The sequence below is a fragment of the Neomonachus schauinslandi genome, chromosome 4, assembly GCF_002201575.2.
Source record: "Neomonachus schauinslandi chromosome 4, ASM220157v2, whole genome shotgun sequence".
In the NCBI taxonomy this organism is placed as follows: Eukaryota; Metazoa; Chordata; class Mammalia; order Carnivora; family Phocidae; genus Neomonachus; species Neomonachus schauinslandi.
In genome coordinates, this window is record NC_058406.1 from 20,352,222 (window position 1) to 20,374,969 (window position 22,748).

Here is a 22,748-nt window from a genome sequence, read left to right on the forward strand (position 1 = left end):
CTCCCTCTCCCACTCCCCCTGCTTGTGTTCCCTCTCTCTCGCTCTATCTCTCTGTCAAATAAATAAATAAAATCTTAAAAAAAAAAAAAAATTCTACCCCTTCCACTTACTGACTGTGTGATCCTAGGCAAATTACTTAATTTCTTTGTGCCTTGGTTTTCTGATCTGTAAAATAGGGACTATAATAATACCTAACTTATAGGTTGTTGTATAGATTAAAGTATTATGTTAAAGTACTTATAACCGTACTGGTACATAGTAAGCACTGTATTAATATTAGCAATTACAGTGGGGCTCACATTAGCTTTATTTATAATAGTTAAAACCTGGGAAGAATCTAGAAGGAATGTTTACATAAATTTTACTAGATCAACTTGATAGAATATTATGTAACAAAGACCATAATTGTGAAGAGTATGATAACATGGAAAATGTTTATGATATACTTAAAGATAGTATTTTTGTGGGGCACCTCGCTGGCTTAGTTGGTGGAGCATACAACTCTTGATCTCAAGGTTGTGAGTTCAAGCCCCACATTGAGCATGGAGCCTACTCAAAAAAAAAAAAAAAAAGAAGATAGTGTTTTTGGATTGTGAGATTAGAGAATGATGGTTTTCCCTCTTTTTTTTTTTTTTTTAAAGATTTTATTTATTTATTTGACAGAGAGAGATAGCGAGAGCAGGAACACAAGCAGGGGGAGTGGAAGAGGGAGAAGCAGGCTTCCTGCCGAGCAGGGAACCCCATGTGGGACTCGATCCCAGGACCCTGGGATCATGACCTGAGCCGAAGGCAGACGCTTAACGACTGAGCCACCCAGGCACCCTGGTTTTTCCCTTTTATTGTTATAATGTTTGTGTGAAAATAAAAAATCCCAGAAAAAGGGAAAAAGTTCCTCATCTAAATTTGCTTTCAGGGTGCCTGGGTGGCTCAGTTGGGTAAGCATCTGCCTTTGGCTCAGGTCATGATCCCAGGGTCCTGGGATCGAGTCCTGCATTGGGCTCCCTGCTCAGCGGGGAGCCTGCTTCTCCCTCTCCCTCTGCCCCTCCACCCTGCTCATGTGCTCACTCTCTCTCTCTCTCTCAAATAAATAAAATCTTTAAAAAAAAATAAAATAAATTTGCTTTCAATATTACCATAATTCTCCCAGGTGTGATAATTTGAGTCATTCTTGACTTTAGCTCCCTTGTAGCCCCATAGTCAGTCATTAAGTCATAATGTTTCTTAAATTCATGTCTTTAGTGTTCCCTTTACGGATACAATGTACTCCTAACCTTTAACCTAGAATATTGCAATAGTCTTTTTGACATGTTTCTTTTTTCCATCCTACCCTGTACACCATCACAGACTACTTTTTCTAAATTATCCTTTTGTACCCATCATGTTTCCTGCTCAGATATCTTTGTTGCTCTTTGTTCTTTAGGGATGGAATCCCAAACTCATTAGCTTGGCATTTAAAACTTGCTCTGGTCAGCCCCTTCTCTGTCTTTCTAGTTCTTTTAGCTATTCTCATGAAAAAAACTTAGGTTCCAGTCAAACTATCTCCTTATAGAGCCTCTTCAAATTTTTACTGCCATGCCTTTGCTCACACTGTTTTCCTACTTGGAATTGCCTTACTTCTTCCATCTGCTTATTCAGACCTTTCTCTTCCTTCAGTATCCACTTTCTCTAGGCCTTTTTGGCCACTTGAGTTCTTAATGATTATTATACCTGCCTCCAAACTCCCGTATTACTAATTGGATATAGCAATTATTTATATTGATTTGTAACTTGTGTGTCTATATCCCTTATCTATAAGTAGTTGGTAAGCTGTTTGAGGTCAGAGATGAGTTTTTACTTCTGTATTCTCAGCCCATAACAGGTTCTCTCAGTATGTGTTTTTTTGAGACATAGAATCAGTAAGCTTAGTAAAGATAGCCTGTAATAGTTTTCAGGTTCTCCAAGATTTTAAACTTCACTACAGTATGAAGGAAAATGATTCTGTAGTTTTCAGGGAAGCTCTGAACTCAGTGTAGATGAATATTTTTAACATTTTAACATAGAACAATCTCTTTTGGGGTTCAATCTGAGCCTAAAGTTACTTATTCTGCTTTTAGATTCTCCAGGGAACCAAAATTCTCAATTGCATTTCCCTCTGAGATTACCTTACAAGGTAAAAGACACATAGTTCCCAGGTTTGTCAGAATGAAAGGAGAATTCAGACTTGGTCTGTGGCATTAATGAGGGATTTGAGTTAGCAAAGAACAAATTTATTAATTTAAGGAAGAGCCTGTTTTATAGTAATTTTCCTGGTTGGAAATCTTTAGAAGGAATAATTTTGCTTTTAATGGGAATTAAAACCAGATTATATAGGGTTAGTATGAAATTTCAAGTCCTTGTTTATTTCCTTAGCGCCAGCAAAAACTTCAGAAAGAACGCCTCATGAATGACTTCTCTGCAGCCTTAAACAACTTCCAGGCTGTTCAGAGAAGGGTATCTGAAAAGGAAAAGGAGAGCATTGCCAGAGCAAGAGCTGGATCTCGTCTCTCGGTGAGTTTATTCCCAAAAGAAGAAGACCCTTGCGATTGCAGGATGTTCTTTCCCACATTGTTGGTTTTTTTTTTCCCCCTCCTAACTCTGACCATTTTGACCATTAGCTTTTGTTTGTTACCTGCTCCCCCTCAATAATAATACACATAGACATTAGCTGTTGTGAAAATGCCAGATTGGTACAATCCATATAAAAATTACGTATGCAGGGCGCCTGGCTGGCTCAGTTGGTAGAGCATGTGATTCTCGCTCTCAGGGTTGTGAGTTCAAGCCCCATGTTGGGTGAGCAGCCTACTTAAAAAAAAATTTGTTTTAATAAAAGTAAATTAAAAAAATATGTATGCCTGTGGTCTAACACTAGAAAGGAATATGCACAAAGATTTGAAAAAGTGACAGAATTGTGTGTGATTTTTTTTTAATTTTATTTGTCTTACATTAAAAACTTAAGAAAAGAAACAATGAATCAATATCCTAGAATATAGCAGGGCTAGGTTATTTTCACTAGACCTCTCTGTGAAATAAATTAACAAATACTAAATTTTTTTTTTTTTAAAGATTTTATTTGTTTATTCATGAGTGACAGAGAGAGAGAGAGGCAGAGGGAGAAGCAGGCTCCCAAGGAGCAGGGAGCCCGATGCGGGACTCGATCCCAGGACACTGGGATCATGACCTGAGCCGAAGGCAGACGCTTAACCATCTGAGCCACCCAGGCGCCCCCAAATACTAAATTTTAACAACCCAACTTCTCAAAAATATAAAATGGCCATGAAAATATTAAGGTCAAAATCTAAGAGAAGATGAGAACCCACAGAGAGGTAAGCTGAGCACTGAAACTGCTTTTGCATGGAGTACATTTACTGAGGGCAAACTTGAACTTTAGTTTTGATGTCTATGTGGCATGAGGAGGAAGAAAAGCTCAGAGTCCAGACAAGGTGGAAAATCTAAAAGAAGGTGCTTCTCCAATTAAACTGGACCCCAAAAGGCTGTATCCTTCAGGTATGGGTAAACCAGAAGTAAGCCCTTCTTTCCTACAAAAAGATTGCATTAGCACTGAACTGAGCAAGCGGTGGAGGACAGCAGGAGAGAGGGGGGAAATCCAGGCAATAACTTGTACCACAGAGGAACCTTGAGGCAAATTTACTGCCCAAATTTATACTACATGAATGATCCGAAAGCCTCAAGTTTCAAGTAGTTCTGGACTGGTAGAGTACCTAGGTACCAGGCAGAAGCAAATACAAATCCTCTCTGGTTAGACACCTTTATCCTAGCCCTGAAAGAATACCCTCAAACAATTTTTGAAGTGTTGTGAGCAGGACAGGGTTAAAAATACCCAAGTACACAAAGAAACAAATAACTCTAAACAAGAACTAATAGAAACAACAATGAGGTAAAATGGACCTACAGAGACTTCATGTATTAGAATTATATGACAACTGTCCTTATTGTATTTAAAGAAAATCTTGAAAACATCTGCAGGAAGCAGGAAACTACAAAAAACTTTGGAAAAGGGTCAAAATACTTTCTAGAATTGAAAAACATAATATGGAAACTAAAAACTTAATGGATAGATGATTTAACTAGAAAATAGAAGATATTATCTATCTCATGATATTATGTATCAGCATGTAGGACGGGGGTTAAGAAGTTAAATAGGAAGAAAGACTATGAGAAATGGAGAATAAAGAGAAAGGATATGACTTAGTTTTAATTGGAGTTTCAGAATAAGAGTGGAGCAAACATAGAACAGAGGTGATATTTGAAGAGATAATGGCTGGTAATGTTTTAGAACTTAAGAGAGACACTAATCTGCAGTTTCAAGAAGCCCAACAAATCCCAAAAAGAATAAATAAAAGACTCTCATCTAAATACATCAGAGAGAAACTTCAGAACACCAAAGACAAAGAGAAAATCATAAAAATAGCCAGGGAAACAATAGAATACCTTCAGAGAGGCAATAGTTGGATTGGCAGTTGACTTCTCAACAGCAACAGTGGAAGCCAGTTGAGGGCTATCTTTAATGTTCTAAAGGACAGTAACTGCCTACCTAGGAATCTAAACCCAGTGAAAGAAGATATACAGAATGAGAATTAAGGACATTTTCAGTCAAAAGTGAGTTTGTTCTCAGGACACCTTACTTAAGAATATTCTAGAAAATGAACTTCAGGCAGAAGGAAGGTGATCCCATATGGGAAGTCTGAAAAGCAGAACAGAATGAAGAGCAAAGAAAGTGGTAAATATGTGAAAAGACAGACTACAAACAGGGAGAAGATACTGCTATATGTATAATTGACAAGGAACTAGTAACCAGAATATATAGAGAACATATAAAGAATTCCCATGAGTCAGTATGAAAAAGATACAACCCAATAGAACAGTAGTTTCTCAGACTTTCTGATCTCAGGACCCTGTTAACACTTAAAAATTATTAGGGACCCCAATGAGCTTTTATTTGTATGAATGGCATCTATTGATATATATTAGAGAAAACTGTAAATGTTTATGTCAGGATGTATGTATAAGAATGTTTATAGCAGCATTATTTGTAGTAGTCAAAAGTTGGACACATCTGAATGTCCATCGGTAGTAGAATAGGTAAATGCATTATGGTATATTCGCATACTGTAGTATCATACAGCGAAGAAAATAAATGAACCACAGTTACATTCAGCATCAGGGATGGATCTGGCACAATCTGGCGAGATCCAATCAAAGCATGGAAGAGTACAAACAGTATAATTCCATTCATGTGAAGTTCAGAAGCAGGTAAAATGATATTAAATAAGGATACATATCACTGTATTGAAAATACAAGAAAATGATCATTGTAAAGTCAGGATAGTAGTTACTTTAAGGGCGAGGGAGGGGGCGTTGTAATTGGAGAAGGGCATAGAGGTAGGCTTGAGGGCACTAACTTTTGTTTCTTGATTTGGGGAAAAAGTAAAAAACAAAAACAAAAAACCTCACAGTGTTCCTCTGGGTGGGTAGAATTTTGAAATTTTCTTCATTTTCCTTGTTCTTTTAATTACTGCTATTAGAAAAGGGAAAGACTTCTTTTTTAATGGGAATAGATTGCTCTTTTAACATTTTTTCTTAACTTTTTTTAATACATGCATTAGACTGATCTTTGAAATGAGTCTGCCACTTTAGTGCCCTGATATGCCATAAATGTCCATTTTTTTAAATCTTTACATGTTCTGAAAATTTGTTTCCCTGCAAGTTTCAACTCTTTCCCTTATTCTGCCTCCCTGTTGTTTACTGCTCTCTCCAACCCGTGTTCCCTCCATCCTATTTAGTAAGGTTACCATTCTGAGCCCAGATTTGCTTTCAACTACTTCACACCCATTTTCTAGTTGATACAGATTGCCAGAGCCCTGTGTCATCTTACAGATCCTGTTGGAGCCAAGGGATGTTGCTTTATACTGTAGCGAAAGGAAGCCATTGTTTTGTGTGTCTGTCTGTGACATGTTTCTGGATAACAGCAGCAATAATGCCATCTGCTTTCTAGGCGGAGGAGAGGCAAAGAGAGGAGCAGCTCGTCTCATTTGATGGGTAAGGAATTATCCGTACAACCTGCTGGCTAGTTGAGATGGATTCTATACTTTCTGCTTCTAATTTTTTTTCTTTTAAGATTTTATTTATTTGTCAGAGAGAGTACAAGCAGAGGGTACAGAAGGCAGAGGGAGAAGCAGGCTCCCCACTAAGCAGGGAGCCTGATGCAGCACTCGATCCCAGGATCCTGAGATCATGACCTGAGCTGAAGGCAGACGCTTAACCGACTGAGCCACCCAGGCGTCCCTTTGCTTCTAATTTTAAAAATCAGTGTGGAGAAGAAGGAAAAATAAAGGAAGACCTGGGGTGGGTGACTTATAATCCACCAAATAAAATAAAAAAGTCAAAACCTTGGGCTTTTCCAAGATCTTTGAATTAGGGAAGAAACAATTTGAAGGTGAATAAAAGAGCCAGAGAAATCTCTGATATGTTTGTGTTGGGGAGAGAGCCTGGCTCGCTAGGAATAAGTACGAACCCATGAATCTACAGATTAGGATGTTACCTCTAATTCAGATGTAATTTTTTCAAAGTTCTTGGGTCTCTGTTTACCCATCTGTAAAATGGAGGCAACTCATTCTTTTAGGAGTAGTACAAGAAAAAGCAAACAGTTTGCATCTGAAAGACATCTTTCTTAATTTCTCCAGACTGAATTAACTAATTCCATAGAAATGTGTTGGTGGGGTGCCTAGGTGGCTCAGTCATTAGGCGTCTCCCTTCAGCTCCGGTCATGATCCCAGGGTCCTGGGATCGAGCCCTGCTTCGGGCTCCCTGCTGTGCAGGAAGCCTGCTTCTCCCTCCTCCACTCCCCCTGCTTATGTTCCCTCTCTTGATGTGTCTCTCTTTGTCAAATAAATAAATAAAAATCTTTTTAAAAAAATGTGTTGGTGTTATTAATTTAGAACTTAAAGTGCTCTATCGTAGGTATGAATCTCTCTCTTCCCACTATACTGTGAGCGCCTCAGAGGGGTGCCTCGTGGGCTCTTACTCCTTTTTGTATCTCCAGTGTGGGGTGAAACTAAATACTGTGGAGATGATGTCTGATTTATGCATACTGTTGGAATTTTTGAAGTGTTTTATGTCTAGCATCATATGTAGTATGCCTTTCTTCTAAATATGGTACCTGAAAAGAAGAGTTATAACATTTCACTATCTTTTTATTTTAGTTTTCTCTTAAGAGGCATTTAACTCACTGGCTCCTGGGTGGCTCAGGTGGTTAGGTGTCTGCCTTTGGCTCAGGTCGTGATCCCGGGGTCCTGGGATCGAGCCCCATGTTGGGCTCCTGCTCAGTGGGAAGTCTGTTTCTCCCTCTCCCTCTAACCCACCCCCTTCTCGTGGTCTCACTTTCTCTCTCAAATGAATAAATAAAAAACCTTAAAAAATATTTTTTAAAAAAGAGGCATTTAACCCAAAGTATAATCTCAAGGAATGTTCTGAAAACCAGAAGATGTGATTCTGTTAGACTAATTGGGGAAGCATTGACAGGTCACTTAGCCTGCTCTCCTCCACCCATTTAGTACCCAAGAGACCAACACAGCTTATATTCTGAGAGTGCTCTAGAAGAGGATGGGCCAGTGTGCTTCACTGACTTCAAGTCTCTGTCTGCTTTCCTTGTCTAGCAAGCCCTAGCAAGATTGTAGGTGCACCTCTAACTGGAAAACAGCAAGGAGTCCCATCCCTCATAATCCTGCTTCATCTCAGTTTTGCCCAGGGAAGCTGAGACTTTGTTTTCTTTTTTTTTCTTTTTTTTTTTTTTTTTAAGATTTTATTTATTTATTTGACAGAGAAAGACACAGCGAGAGAGGGAACACAAGCAGGGGGAGTGGGAGAGGGAGAAGCAGGCTTCCCGCGGAGCAGGGAGCCCGATGCGGGACTCGATCCAGGGACTCCAGGATCATGACCTGAGCCGAAGGCAGTCGCTTAACCAACTGAGCCACCCAGGCGCCCCGAGACTTTGTTTTCTTGGTAAAAGCAGCTCTTTGCCTCCAGATATGAAGAATGTGGCCCTCAAGGACTTTGTTATCGATCCCGGAGGCGTTGGAGCCGGTCATGTCCTTGGCTAGGCTCCGCTGGTAGTAATGTTGTGAGTGTCTCATGCACACCTTAGAGAGGGAGAATCAGCTAGTGTGCTTGTTGCCTTGCAGCCATGAGGAGTGGAACCAGATGCAGAGCCAGGAGGATGAGGTGGCCATCACCGAACAGGATCTGGAACTTATTAAAGAGAGAGAAACAGCAATTCGGCAGCTGGAGGTAAGAGCCAGGTCGTGTTTTTTGTTTGACTCCATGTATCTGCACTCCTATCCACCTGCATTTTCTCTCAGTGATTATGAAAAAGCATGAAATGAGTCCTAATGTGATTTGCGTATTATGTCTCAATGTAATCATGGTGAATTTGAACTTCTCTTATGGTGGTACTGGTCGTGGTGCCCAGGAAGACTCAAATACCATATCTTACATGGTCTGTGGGAGACTATGCATGAAGAACAGAGCAAGGCAAACAAATACTTTATTGCTCATTAAGACTTTGCCCCAAACCAGGGTACCTGGGTGGCTCAGGTGGTTAAGCGTCTGGCTTTGGTTCAGGTCATGATCCCAGGGTCCTGGGATTGAGCCTGCATCAGGCTCCCTGCTCAGCTGCTTCTCCCTCTCTCTCTGCCCCTCCCCTGCGCTCATGCTCTCTCTCTCTCTCAGATAAATAAATAAAATCTTAAAAAAAAAAAAAAAAATTCGCCCCCAGACCTCTTTGGAGAGAGCCCTTTTGGGGCACCTGGGTGGCTTAGTTGGTTAAACGTCTGCCTTCAGATCAGGTAATGATCCTGGGGTCCTGGGATCGAGCCCTGTGTCAGGCTCCCTGGTCAGCGGGGAGTCTGCTTCTCCCTCTGCCCTCTCTCCCCACCCCACCCCCCTTTTCCTGCTCTCACTCTCTTTCAAATAAAATCTTAAAAAAGAGAAAGAGAGCCCCTTTGTTTAGTCTGAATAGCTCAGAATAAAGGCAGGCCAAAGTTTGCTTAATTTTTGTGCATCCCATAGTCCAATCCCAAGTTGTAGATATGACTTCACTGCAAAGAAACAGGAACAGGAACAGGTTTCATTTGTTTTTGATGTAGTGTTCCATGATTCATTGAACAGGAACAGTTTTTAAGGTGGGGGTTGAGGGAATGGTCTTGAGGCCTTTCTTACCTGATTTTCCAACTTTAACTTTACATAATGACACGTATATTCTTAAACCTGAGTAATTTTCTCCTCCATGCAGCTAGAGGACTGCCATCCCTGGAGCGGGGGGTGGGCAATGAGGAGGAGGGGTTTTGTAGAGAGGAGAAACTTGGAGCTCCTCCATGACCTTCATCTGTGGCAGTGGCTCTGATCTGACTGCACCTTAGAGTCACTTGAAGACTTTTTCCCCCAAATGCCCAGCTGTTCTCCCTCCCACGCCAACTATTAGTTTTGACTATGTGAAATTCCTTTTTTTTTTTTAGGCTAAAAATGGGCAAATATTCACAAGATTTTTTTTTTCAAACTTCCCAGGTGATTATAATGTGCATTCAGAGTGGAGACCCACTGCCCTAGAGACCATCAGTGTCACAGTTCATCCTCAAGTTTGATAATATTATTGCCTTCAAAGATGTCCTATCTTTTCTCTTTTCACCTACTGCAACTAACCATTGACTTGGTTCTCTAACGTTAGAAATACTGTTATAGCAGAGAGTCGAGTGAAACACAGAGCTAAGGAAAGGAATGTAAGGTAGAGGACGTCAGGAACATAATAGGCGCTTCACAAATTCTGCATTCAGCATTAAGTCCGAGTGCCTTAGCTGGGACTGGATTTTCATATCCAGTCATTTCCTACATCTAATATACATCTAATATCCTATTCTAATGGAATAGAGGTTGTGTCTCCTCGACTCTCACATTGCGCATCTGACATTTCTGGCTACCAAATGTGTGGGCTTTTTCCACATCAAGCAATCCTTCGACACCAGCTAAGTGTTTTACAATTTAACCCAGTGCTGACACTGTACCTGGAGTTAGCATCAGATCCCACAGCTTAAGGGCTCAGTCCCACAACCCTCCCCCCCAACTTGGGAAGCCAACTAAGTCTAGGTTGTTACCTATGCTTACTGACAGGCTATCAGTTGGAGGTTCCCATGACCCCCCTCATTGGGTTTGATTAATTTGCTAGAGCAGCTCAGAGCTTAGGAAAACAATTTGTTTACTAGGTTACTGGTTTATTATAAAAGGATACAACCCAGGAACAGCCAGATGGAAGAGATATACAGGGCAAGATATGTGGAAGGGGTGAGGAGCTTCTATGACCTCTCCACCTGCACCACTCTCCTAGACCTCCATGTTCACCAACCCAGAAGCACTCTTAGTCCTGCCATTTAGGGTTTTTATGGAGGCTTTATTATGTAGGCATGATTGATTAAATCATTGGCTCTTGGTGGTTGATTCAGCCTCCAGCCCTCTGATAACACGGTTCCCCTGGCAACCAGCCCCCATCCTGAGGGGCTTGTTCTTTAAGCTCAGGTGTGGTTGAAAGGGATGTGTTATAAGTAACAAAAGCTAATTTTCTCTCTTTTACAACTTAGGAAATTTCAAGGGTTTTAGGAGCTCTGATCCAGGAATGGGATGAAGACTAAATATATATTTCTTATTATAAATCACGGTTTCACACCCATGTTATAACCAAGCTGGGCTATTTGCTCTTTAACTCAATTAACTTTTTGTTTATATGGCTTCCCTTTTGCTTTAAGGTACAACTCAAGGGGTGCCTGGGTAGCTCAGTTGTTAAGCGTCTGCCTTTGGCTCAGGTCATGATCCCGGGGTCCTGGGATCATGACCTGAGCCGAAGGCAGACGCTTAATGACTGAGCCACCCAGGTGCCCCAATAATAAAGCTTTAAAAAAAAAAGGTACAACTCAAGTCCTGCTGCTTCTGCAAGCCTTCCTCTACACACCTTCCTATAACCGTTTAGTAGTCACTTCCTATATAATGACTTTTCTTATTTATCTTATTGTGTGCTCATCCCACCCCCCACCTCCGTTAGCTAGTAAGCCTTTTTGTATCCACAGCAACTAGCAGACTGTCCCTACTACAGTAGATTCTTAGCAAGTAATTAAGGTTTTGATGTTCTGGTAAGAACTAGTCTGGCCAAGTTATGATTCGGAAGTCATGGCTTTCAAGCATTGTTTTTTATTGTAGCGTTCTGAGAGGCAGTGTATTACAATCGGAAGAGCATGGGCTTTAGAGATATTCTGGCTGCAATCCCTAGTTTCCTTACTGATCAGCTTTATGACTAGACAGTTATATAACCTCTCTGAGCCTTATTATCCTCAAAGATACTTGACTTCATAGAGTGAATGATTAATGTAAATATCAAAGAGGCATAGTAACATAATGAAAACATCATGAACTTTTAATTCTCAGCTCTGCCACTTGCTAGCTTTGAGACCTTGGGACAAGTCATCAAACCTCTCTGAGCCCCACTTTTCTCTTCTGTATGATGGGGATAATACATGTCTCATTGTGTTGTCATGAGGACCAACTAAGTAATGATTAATCATAGCTGACACTTACAAAGTGCGTACTGCACAGTTCCAAGAACTTTAAATGTATCAACTTATTTAGTGCTTCTGCACTTTAGTAGGAAATGGGTACTGTCATTGTCCACATTTTAGAGGGGACAGCCCAGAGAGGTTCTTAACCTAAGATGGTACCACAAGACTGTGGAGGATTAACTTCACACAGCAAGACTGGGTTCTCTCTAGCTGACAGTCAGGCTTCAAGAGTCTGTGCTTTAATTACCTACCTGGTATAGTTCTTGGCACATAGTAGGCATTTAGTAGATATTAATTATTTTCATTTTCAGTTTATGGAGAAAGCATGATTCATAAGCCTTAGAAACACATGTGTTATGTTTACACCAAAATTTTAGCTAAGTAGAGGAATTGAATTGTCTAACATGTTGCTTGATGTTAATTATTTTTTATGTTCCTTAGGCTGATATTTTGGATGTCAATCAAATATTTAAAGATTTGGCCATGATGATCCATGATCAAGGTGATCTAATTGGTATGTATCATTGATACCTTTAACCTCAAGGTGAGTTGATAGTAGTACTTGTGTGTGAAGAAGTCAGTAAGACATATCTTAGGAAATTATGAATGCCATTTAGAAATTATTAAATTCATTTTTTGGCCCCCTTTTTATATTGTCAGATGTAGAAACTAAAGTGAGACTTCCGTGATTACTCAGCTCACTTGCCATTGCCTCTTGTTAAGTCTTTGGCTGTTTAGGGAAATAGCTGTTGGCTTCCCAGCTTTTATCTCCAGAAACTTAAACCATTTTGGGATTAGTAACCTTTTTTTTAAAGCTTTTTATTTGGAAATGATTTCAAGTTTAGAAAAGTTGCAAAAATAAAAAGACTACAAGGAATTCCTTTATAACCTTTACCCAGATTTACCTCTTGTTAACATTCTACCCCCATTTGCTTTAGACTTGCTCTCTTTCTCTCTAAATATACATGTGTATACATAATTTTTTCTGAACCATTCGTGGGTAAGTTGCGTACTTCACAACCCCTTGCCACTAAAATAGTTCAGTGTTTATTTCTGAAGAATAGAGCTATCGTCTTACCCAGTTAGTAACTTTTGATTCCATGGCTGGATAGTCGGAATGGTGGAATGGTGAAACCAGGACCCACAACATCAAGAGTGTGTTTAATTTGCAATCTTGAAACATCTGATTGTGGTAAAAACATCCACTGCCCTTCTGTTTATTTGCAGACAGCATAGAAGCCAATGTGGAAAGCTCAGAGGTACATGTAGAGAGAGCCACTGATCAGTTACAGCGAGCTGCTTACTATCAGGTAAGAGCACATACCAAAGAAAGTCACTGTATTGCAGACTTCATGAGCCATCACAGCTCACTGACACACTGAGAACAGCTGCAGGCTTTGGCTTAGGCTTCAGCTGGGGGCCAGTGGTCGTAATTGCAGTCGCAGTCCACTTTTAATATTTTCCTCTGTGGAGAAATCTACAAAAAGACATCAGTCCTTGAATAAACTGACACAGAAGGCTCTTAGCTACAAGGCTAATCCCAGAAGCTGGCATGATACCTAAATCTGGTATAAGGCTAATTTTATATTCTGATCAGCTAAAATTTGTCAATTAGTATAGTAATAGGTACAAAGTAGGACTTTGTGGCTTCTTTATGTTGACTGCAGCCACAGAGGATGGACAGAAAATCAATTCCAACTGCTATTTGTGAATAAGTAGGGGGTTATCATTTTTCTATGAATAAATGGGAGTTAATCATTCTACTTTGTATGAAGTGTTATTTTTTTTACATATTAGCTGAAACTCTGGTTTTGTGACTTTTATCTGGGTCTTTATCCAAGTGTGCAGGTACTGTGATTGAGGTCCTCTTCATTTCCTCTCCGTTTGGTGCTGTATGGCTTTTTAATAAACAGCATTTCAGTCATTTTCCATGTTCCTAAGATAGTTGTATTTTACCTGGAAATGTTCTTAAGGAAATTTGTATTTAATAATAGTGTTTCCTTTTAAAAACTGAATGATGGGCGCCTGGGTGGCTCAGTTGGTTAAGCGACTGCCTTCGGCTCAGGTCGTGATCCTGGAGTCCCTGGATCGAGTCCCGCATCGGGCTCCCTGCTCGGCGGGGAGTCTGCTTCTCCCTCTGACCCTTCCCCCTCTCATGTACTCGGCTCTCTCTCATTCTCTCTCTCAAATAAATAAATAAAATCTTTAGGAAAAAAAAAACAAAACTGAATGATGATGTTAGTGTTAGACAGTAAAGGACTTATGAAGTAAATTATATACATCCACTCAATATTATATTATGTGGGAGTTAAAAGAGATGTCTATGAAGAGTTTATAATAACATTTTTGTGCTAAAATGTTAAGTGAGAAAGACATCAAACATCATACAGTATGATCCCAATTCTTTCAAATAACAATATGCATAGATAAAAGATGATGAGAAAATACAATCAGAGTGTCAGTGGTTTTATCTGTAGATGATTATTTTCTTTCTGCTTGTCTGTATTTTTTACAGTAAACAAAAATTTTATAATAGGTATAAAACCTTTATTAAAATACACATGCACAAATAACTTATTTTATTACAAATAATGCCTAGCAGCATAGGTATAAACAATCCCTTTGCAGAAATGTATCAGGGGATCTGGAATTAGAATTTGCACTACTGCTTTGCGCTGATAACTGTTGAGATTTTGGGAGGGTCTCTGCATATCCGTGCACGGACAGAGTTAATGCTGGGATTACAAGGAGGCAGATTTATGAAACACTCTTGGAGTCTTAGATATTAAAATTTTTACTTGTCTCATGAGTGTGTTCTTTATATATTTTTCTCCTCAGAAAAAATCTCGCAAGAAGATCTGTATCCTGGTGCTTGTCCTGTCCGTGATTATTGTCATCTTGGTATTTATTATCTGGCAAATTTATAAATGAAGTGATTGCCTCAGAGCCGCCTTCTGCTGAGCTGTTTTCAAGGGCACCTGCTTACTGGAGTCTTTCCAGAACAAACTGATCACAAGAAGAGAGCATACACCAGAATGTCCTATAATAATTTAGTTAGAAAATAACTACTAACTAGTCCTTTGGAATTAGTGACCTATGGAGATAGTATTTATCAATTTATGCATACATTCTGTTGATTTCTCAAATTAGGAATTAATTTATGTGGATTTTGCTTTCTCTTGTATTCTGATTGCCCTTCATCTCCAAGTGTTTACTGAAAATTCCATTCTAGATATTCTTGTTTTGACAGGTGACACTACAGTCTTGTAATATTGTCATTTTATGTGTATACTAGATTCACCTTTTTACTAGCAACTGAGGTAGAATTACTTTCTGACAGCCAACACATTTGTCAGAAACTATATAATAAGCTGGTACTTTTTATTATTTAACGTTTCAATTTGAATTTCCAAGAAGCCTATTCTCTATCTGCTTTGAAAGATTTTGGCAATATATTTAACTGGAAAGTAAAAATTGCACATTTGATCCCGATTAAAAGTATCTATTTGACCTGGCCAATTGTCAAAGTACCTGTTAACGGGGTTTAAAGTTTACTTTATTATCTGCTAGTGTCATCCATGGCAGTTCATCTGCACACACACTAAACCGTCTTGTTCACTTTTTTAAGAGATTAATTAACATTATTATGCTCTCTGGGGTCCCTCTCCCCCTGTCTGTATAGAAAGGGAGAATTAGACAAAGCATGCTTTTGGAAAGCAAATAGGAATTGTTTGGAATGATTTAAACTTTTTGTTGTTGTTCACTTGTGGTTCTACATTCCTGGTGAATGATGAATATTGCTGTCAAAAGGCTGCCCCTTCCCCCATAAGGGCTGCTGGGCATTTGATGGCAGGAAGATTTTAAAAGCTAGACTGAAGTTGGTTTAAAATTTAGTTCTGTGAACCTGGTGATAAAGCAAAGAAAGGGTTCATTTTTGTAAATACTGCCGGTTTGGAATAGTGATGTTAGACTTATCCTAATTTATGAACAAGAGATTAATCTCCATGCATAGTTTTAGACAAAAAAAAAGTTTCAATAAAAGATTGCTGTCTTGTAATAGAAATGTTGTCCATTTCCCTTTTTCACACAGGTCTAGAGCAGTTAAAGGGAATAAAATTTCTGTAGGCTCTCACATAAGTGTGAATTGGGCCAACAATTTCAGTTCATCCTTTAGTGAATTAGAGGACTGGGCTACCCTGGATATATTTATATTCATTTCTTCCACTCCCTTTAATGTTACTTAATCTCCTTTTTACCAAACTAATGTGAATAGTAGGGAAACAAGGGCCCAAATGCCTAAGTTTCTTTGTACTCTTGCACCATTCCACTCCTTAATACAAATAAACATTTTTAAAAAGCTTTTGTAGTAAGTTTTTATGAGTTAACATGTGGTAGCTATTAGGTAAAGTGCTGTCCTGAGAAAAATTGAGACTGGCAAGAAGACTGGAGGTTAGGTGATGATTGGTTTGGGGGTGGAATAAGGGCCGATGCTGCCCTTTCCTTGAAAAACAGGATGGAGCTCCTGGGGTGTCACAGGTGGCCCAAGCAGCAGCTTCAGGGCTCGTTCCTTGGTTCTACAATCAGCTGGACTTGGGTACATCATTTGTAACATTTAAGACAAAAAAATTCCTGATTGTGAAAAACTATTTCAATTTGGGTTAAATGAAGCTATCAGAGTTGTGTTCTATAATACTGTGTAATCCAGTGGTGGTGGTAACAGTGGTCGTGGGTAGCCAATCTGACCTTGGCTTAGAATTCGAAGGGCCTGGAGTTTATGGTAGTTGCCAAGACGTTCTGCTAGATGATCTTAATAAACCTGTTCACAGAATCCTCCTTATCTGATTTGTTTGTCTTTGGGGGGAAGGGGGCACCATGATCTAGGACAGTGGTTCTTAACCATGGCTTCACATTAGAAGCTAAAAAAATACTGATACCTCAGTGCCCCTGCCACAAAATTTAATTCAGTTAGTTTGGAGTATAGCCTGGGCATTTAAAAGCTCTAGGCAATTCTCATGTGTAACCATGGTTGAGAACCATTAGTTTGGAGGTCAAAAACTAGACTGGAGCACAGAAGGCTGAAGAATCTTGGCTCTGCCATTAACTTGCCGTAGGTATTTGGATAAGTCATTTAACCTATGGGCCCCAAGTTTTCTCAGTAGCTCTCTTCTAGCTATAACATTTTCTGATTATAAGGATCACAGGGGTTTGGTCTGAGCATAAACATTCTGTTTGCCTCGGTATTCCTTTCCTTTCCTCTTGCCCTTTTTCCTTCCTTTATGGAATGTTCTAGAAGTAATAAGCAGATCTACCGTTCTCTGAAGTGAATTAAAACTATAGTACTATACAAGGTAAAGTAGAAATGTCATTCTGGGCCCTTCCTCTGGGGATGTTCCAGAACAAGAACTTGTAGCTGCTAGACTGATGCTCCCAGGGCTGGTTTTGTCCTGTCTCATCTGCTAAGGAGTGGTGATACACACTGTCTTATGCCATTGGGCAACAATATCAAATTGGAATTACCATTGCATCAGTGCAAAGTAAAACACCCTAACCCACCTCCATTCACTTTTTTAATTGATGTATAATTGACATACAATATTCTATAGTTTCAGGTATATAACATAGTGATTTGATATCTATATACAGTGTGAAATGGTCACCACGAAAGTCTTGTTACCGTCTGTCACCAGAGTTTTTACGTTATTGACAATACTATCTGTGCTGTATATTATATCCCCATGAGTTATTTTATAACTGGGAGTTTGTACCTCTTAATCTCCTTCACCTATTTTGCCTGCCCCCAACCCCTCCCCACTCTGGTAACCAGCAGTTTGTCTCCTGTATATATGAGTCTGTTTCTGTTTTGTTTTCTTTGTTCATTTGTTTTGTTTTCTAGATTCCATATAAGTGAAATCAAATGGTATTTGTCTTTCTCTGACCTATTTTATCTAGCATAATACCCTCTAGGTCTGTCTATGTTGTCACAAATAGCAAGATTTTGTTCTTTTTTATGGCTGAGAAATATTCCATTATATATATGTATATATATAATCCCATTTTCTTTATCCTTCCACCTATCAGTGGACACTTGGGTTACTTCCATGCCTTGGCTATTGTAAATAATGCAGTGAACATAGGGGTGCATATGTCGTTTTGAATTAGTGTTTCCATTTTCTTCAGATAAATATCCAGAAGTGGAATTGCTGGATCATGTGCTAGTTCTATTTTTTTCTATTTTTAATTTTTCGAGGAACGTCCATACTGTTTTCCATAGAGGCTATACCAATTTACATTCCACCAACAGCGTACAAGATTTCTCTTTTCTACACATTCTCGCCAACACTTGTTATTTCTTGTCTTTTTGATACTAGCCATTCTGACAGGTGAGAGGTTACCTCATTGTGGTTTTGCTTTGTATTTCCCTGATGATGAGTATCTTTTCATGTGTCTATTGACCATCTGTATGTCTTCTTGGAAGAATGTCTACTCAGGTCCTGTGCCAATTTTTTTTTATATTGAGTTACATGAGTTCTTTATGTATTTTGGATGTTAACCCCTTATTGGATATATCATTAGCAAATATCTTCTCTCATTCAGTAGGTTGCCTTTTCATTTTATTGATGGTTTCCTTCACTGAACAAAAGCTTTTTAGTTTGATATAGTGCCATTTGTTTATTTTTGCTTTTGTTGTCCTTGCCTGAGGAGACAGATCCAAAAAACTATTGCTAGGGTCAATGTCAAAAAGCTTACTGCCTGTCAGGTCTTATATTTAAGTCTTTAACCACTTTGAGTTAGTATATAATTTAAAAGAGTGGTTCAGTTTCATTCTTTTGCATGTAGCTGTCCAGTTTTGCCTACACCATTTATTGAAGAGACTGTCTTTTCCCCTATTACATATTCTTGTCTCTTTTGTCAGATTAATTGACCATATGAGAGTTAGTTTATCTTTGGGCTCTCTATTCTGTTACATTGATCCATGTGTCTATTTTTGTGCCAGTAACATACTGTTTTGATTACTATAGCTTTGTAGTATAGTTGGAAGTCCAGGAGTGTGATATTTCCAGCTTTGTTGTTTTTGTTCTTCTTAATACTCCATTCTTTTTTAGGGGTGCCTGGCTGGCTCAGTCGGTGGAGTGTGTGATTTTTTTTTTTTAAGATTTTATTTATTTATTTGACAGAGAGACACAGCGAGAGAGGGAACACAAGCAGGGGGAGTGGGAGAGGGAGAAGCAGGCTTCCCGAGCAGGGAGCCCGACCCGGGGCTCTATTCCAGGATCCTGGGATCATGACCTGAGCTGAAGGCAGACGCTTAACGACTGAGCCAGGCACCCAAGAGTGTGTGATTCTTGGTGTCAGGGTCATGAGTTCGAGCCCCATGTTGGATGTAGAGATTACTTAAAAATAAAATCTTTTAAAAAACCCAAACAACTCCATTCTTTTTTTTTTTTTCCCCTTCCTATTGAGAGGTTATCCTTAGTCACGGGAATGAAGCCCTATAGTGGGCTTTTTAAATGCAGACCAGAACCCAACTCAGATTTCAGTCTACCCTATTTCCTAGGGCTAGGAATCGCCTCTTTTCCCTGCTTTTCTAAACATGTTAAGTGTATCCCTAAGTTTCACAGGATTTTTCAGTATTGTTTTTCAGTGCTATGAAATACAACTACTTTAGACTCTCCATTTAACCAGGATATAGTGTGAAAGGTTTTTTGTTTTTAAGATTTTATTTTTATTTATTTGACAGAGAGAGACACAGCGAGAGAGGGAACACAAGCAGGGGGAGTGGGAGAGGGAGAAGCAGGCTTCCCGCTGAGCAGGGAGCCCGATGTGGGGCTTGATCCCAGGACCCTAGGATCATGACCTGAGCCGAAGGCAGATGCTTAACGACTGAGCCACCCAGGCGCCCCAATGTGAAAGGTTTTGATACCCAACCCCTGATCCTACTTTTAGGCCATTTGAGTAGTTCATTTTAATACTTATCCAAAATGCAATTTGATTGACAATGTAGCACTTAATTTTTAAGGGATAAACTTGAAATAATAGGCTTTTTTAATGTTGGACTCTAATTATGGACCAAGTTTTTACCAGTCCATGAAGAAATGAGAAAAATGATGTAGTGGGCTTTTTATTTTTATTTAAGATTTTTTTATTTATTTGAGAGTGAGTGAGAGAACACAAGTAGGGGGAAGCTGCAGAGGGAGAGGGAGAAGCAGGCTCCTTGCTGAGCAGGGAGCCCAATGCAGGGCTTGATCCCTGGACTCCGGGATAATGACCTGAGCTGAAGGCAGACCCTTAGCTGACTGAGCTACCCAGGCGCCCCTATAGTGGGCTTTTTAAAGTACCATCTTTGAGTGTGAGATAATGACCTTCCAACTTTTTAAAAAGGATATTTCAAGATTATAAAAATGAATAGGTGGTGATGTCATTGGGAAGTCTTCATTTTTAAATCTCCTTAGTTGACAAAATAAAAGTTGACATCCCTATATTACTTTTTTTCCCCTTGGTCCACAACATTTCTGTCTGTGAGACACTTGTCTAGACTAGCCCCATTACTTTACAACTGAAGAAGCTGAGGCCAGGAACGGCAGTCTAATACAGGAATTTAAAGCTAGAGGAAGTGCTCTACATGTGCATGGTCATTTGTGGAATAACGTTTGAACCCTTACTACCAGTAATTTACTATGCTAAATGTAAAATTTTTTGAATATTTCTTGTTTCCTTTTTATGGATTAGGAAACTGAAGCACAGTAAGTAGCCTGCCCATGGGCACACAGTTTAGGAATGATGGAGCCAGGATTTGATCTCAAGCACTCAGACTTAAAACCACACCTGGAGACACTCTACACTGTGTTTTTGCTCACCTCCTCTTTCATGAAGCATTCTCTCAAAATCTGGAGTAGTGGCAATTTCTGCCCATCTTTTCTTTGGTCAGGACCTTGTGAACTTTTCATTCACCACCCTGCTAAATGAAGCCTCTGGTTTGTAGTATCTATTCACAAACACACATTTTTTTGTGTCTCCATTTGATTACTCATAAAGCAAAGAGGTTTTAAGAAAGTTTTCTGACATCAATATGCTCCTCATGTCCTTGGGTTCCATTCTAAGGGGGTCTCAAAGTCTAAGAAATTACTTAGTTGAGATACCAGACTCCCAAGGCAGCTGGCCCATCAGTCTTTTCATTTCAGGGACCGCTGCCTTCAGTTTGCTGATCTATACTGACATCATTGGCGCCCAAACAAAGAGCATTTTGCTTTATAAGGCCTAGGTAAATGTAAGGTACCATTACATCAGAAGCCAGTGTGAATATCAGCTGTGCTGGAAACAAGAAACATGGCTAAGGAGTAAAGAATTATAAGGGTAAGAATATAGCGTTAGGTTTCTTGGGTGTATAGTCAGCACTAGAAGGGATCAAATAATGGACCACACACACAAGCTGAGAAATCGAAAGGCAAAGTTGACATTTGTTATCAGGTCACCGTTAGCTAGAAATGGCTTCAACACCACCTTATGCCTGAAAAGGGCATGGAACCTTGAAGGCCTGGACAATCTCTGTAGATAAAAGTACCTTGTTCTTTTCTGTTACACTCAAAACACTTGAGAATAATTCCTTCTCAGGAATCATGCACTCATGCTCAAAGGAGGAGCCATAGCCTGTTCTCTTGAAACTAAGTTTAGAATTTGTATTTTTCCTATCAGCCTGGTCTTTAGAATCCCATGACTGGAAAGGAGGATATTAACAGGTCATTTGATAAGTGTTCCAATCAGCATCCTTGCTGGATAAGTTTACTGTGCTTTTGAAGGTCAGAGGAAAAGGTGATTTTCCTGCCTGCCTACGAGTTGATAATTTAAAAATCCAAGTTAATATTATGCTGCAGTTAAATTTTGATGCCCTGGAGAGGTCAAAAGGGCAAACACCAGGCTGATGTTTGATTTAAAAATCTAAAGGACCAGGGGCACCTGGGTGGCTCAGTCATTACGCGTCTGCCTTCAGCTCAGGTCATGATCCCAGGGTCCTGGGATCCAGCCCCGCTTCAGGCTCCCTGCTCTGCGGGAAGCCTGCTTCTCCCTCTCCCACTCCCCCTGCTTGTGTTCCCTCTCTCGCTGTGTCTCTGTCAAATAAATAAAATCTTTAAAAAAAAAAAAAAAAAGGACCAGTAGCAGGGAATCAAGAAAATAACTCCACCATAGAGATAACTTGCTGTGCAGTGCTGTTTTCGGGTGAACAATAATTTTGCAATTGGTTTCTTTAAAAACAGCCAACTAATCCTCTCCTGTTTTCTACAAAAATGAAAAAGTGTTGGGAATCAGTTGTGTGCTAATAATAAATGTAACTGACCAACATCTAAGTATGAGAGACAGTGGTGATTTAAGAGCACGGCCTTTGGCATCATACTGATTTATGTTCGAATCCCACTCACTTGTTCTAGGTTGAGACTAGGTAACTCAATCTCTCTAAGCCTCCCCTCAGGAATCATACCTACCTCACCGGTGTTGTGAGGATTAAATGAGATGATCCATATAAAACATACTTGCACAGATACGTAAGCATTCAATAAAGCCTTTACAATCAGAGGCCCTGCTATTTATTGGTCTCTCTCAGCCTACCGTAGGCCTAGTGCAGGCTTGAATCCTAATGCTTCCTTGCACTATTTAATCACCATGACCAAAATTTTAAAATCCAAAGGGGCCACAGCTTAACTATTTCATTCATGCACACTTAAGATTTGGAAACCTGCCTTCGAATTGGATCCGCCCTTTGCTGCAGTTTGTCCAGTTTTCATAAACAAACTAGATGATCCCCTAAAGCAGCTTCCCAGATAATCTACAGAAATCCTCAGACCCAGATTTGGATTAGGAAGGGGATGTAAGTAGCAGGCATGCAGCTCTGCGAAGAGCCGTTAGAAAACTGATCACTCCACTCTCTGAGTTCTGCCCTCTAGCTTCTCTCCAGATTGGGGTGGAAAGGCTGATGGTGCAAGCGCAGGAAAAGGACAGGGTCCCAAGACTTTAGAGCCCAGGGGCGTCTGGAGAACACAGGGGAGACCGATACCCCTCCTTACAAGCACCTTTCCTCAGACACTTCCCGGCCAAGGAAAGCCCTACCCTCCCGAGACTCCCCCAGAG

The 22,748-nt window shown here is 39.8% G+C and overlaps 1 protein-coding gene and 1 non-coding gene across 2 annotated transcripts in view; both read left to right on the forward strand.

Annotated features, from left to right (window-relative positions):
* STX12 (syntaxin 12) overlaps positions 1-16,413 on the forward strand; it is a 36,658-nt gene extending 20,245 nt beyond the window's left edge. Inside the window, exons 4-9 of the mRNA XM_021683608.1 lie at positions 2,389-2,526; positions 6,032-6,075; positions 8,217-8,322; positions 12,072-12,144; positions 12,858-12,940; positions 14,469-16,413. Coding sequence (XP_021539283.1) covers positions 2,389-2,526; positions 6,032-6,075; positions 8,217-8,322; positions 12,072-12,144; positions 12,858-12,940; positions 14,469-14,561 — 537 coding nt within the window. The 3' untranslated portion in view covers positions 14,562-16,413. The remainder of the gene's footprint in view (positions 1-2,388; positions 2,527-6,031; positions 6,076-8,216; positions 8,323-12,071; positions 12,145-12,857; positions 12,941-14,468) is intronic.
* Positions 2,739-2,811, forward strand: TRNAE-CUC. Its single transcript has one exon. It is a non-coding gene; the product is annotated as a tRNA-Glu (tRNA).
* Positions 16,414-22,748: the final 6,335 nt, after the last annotated feature.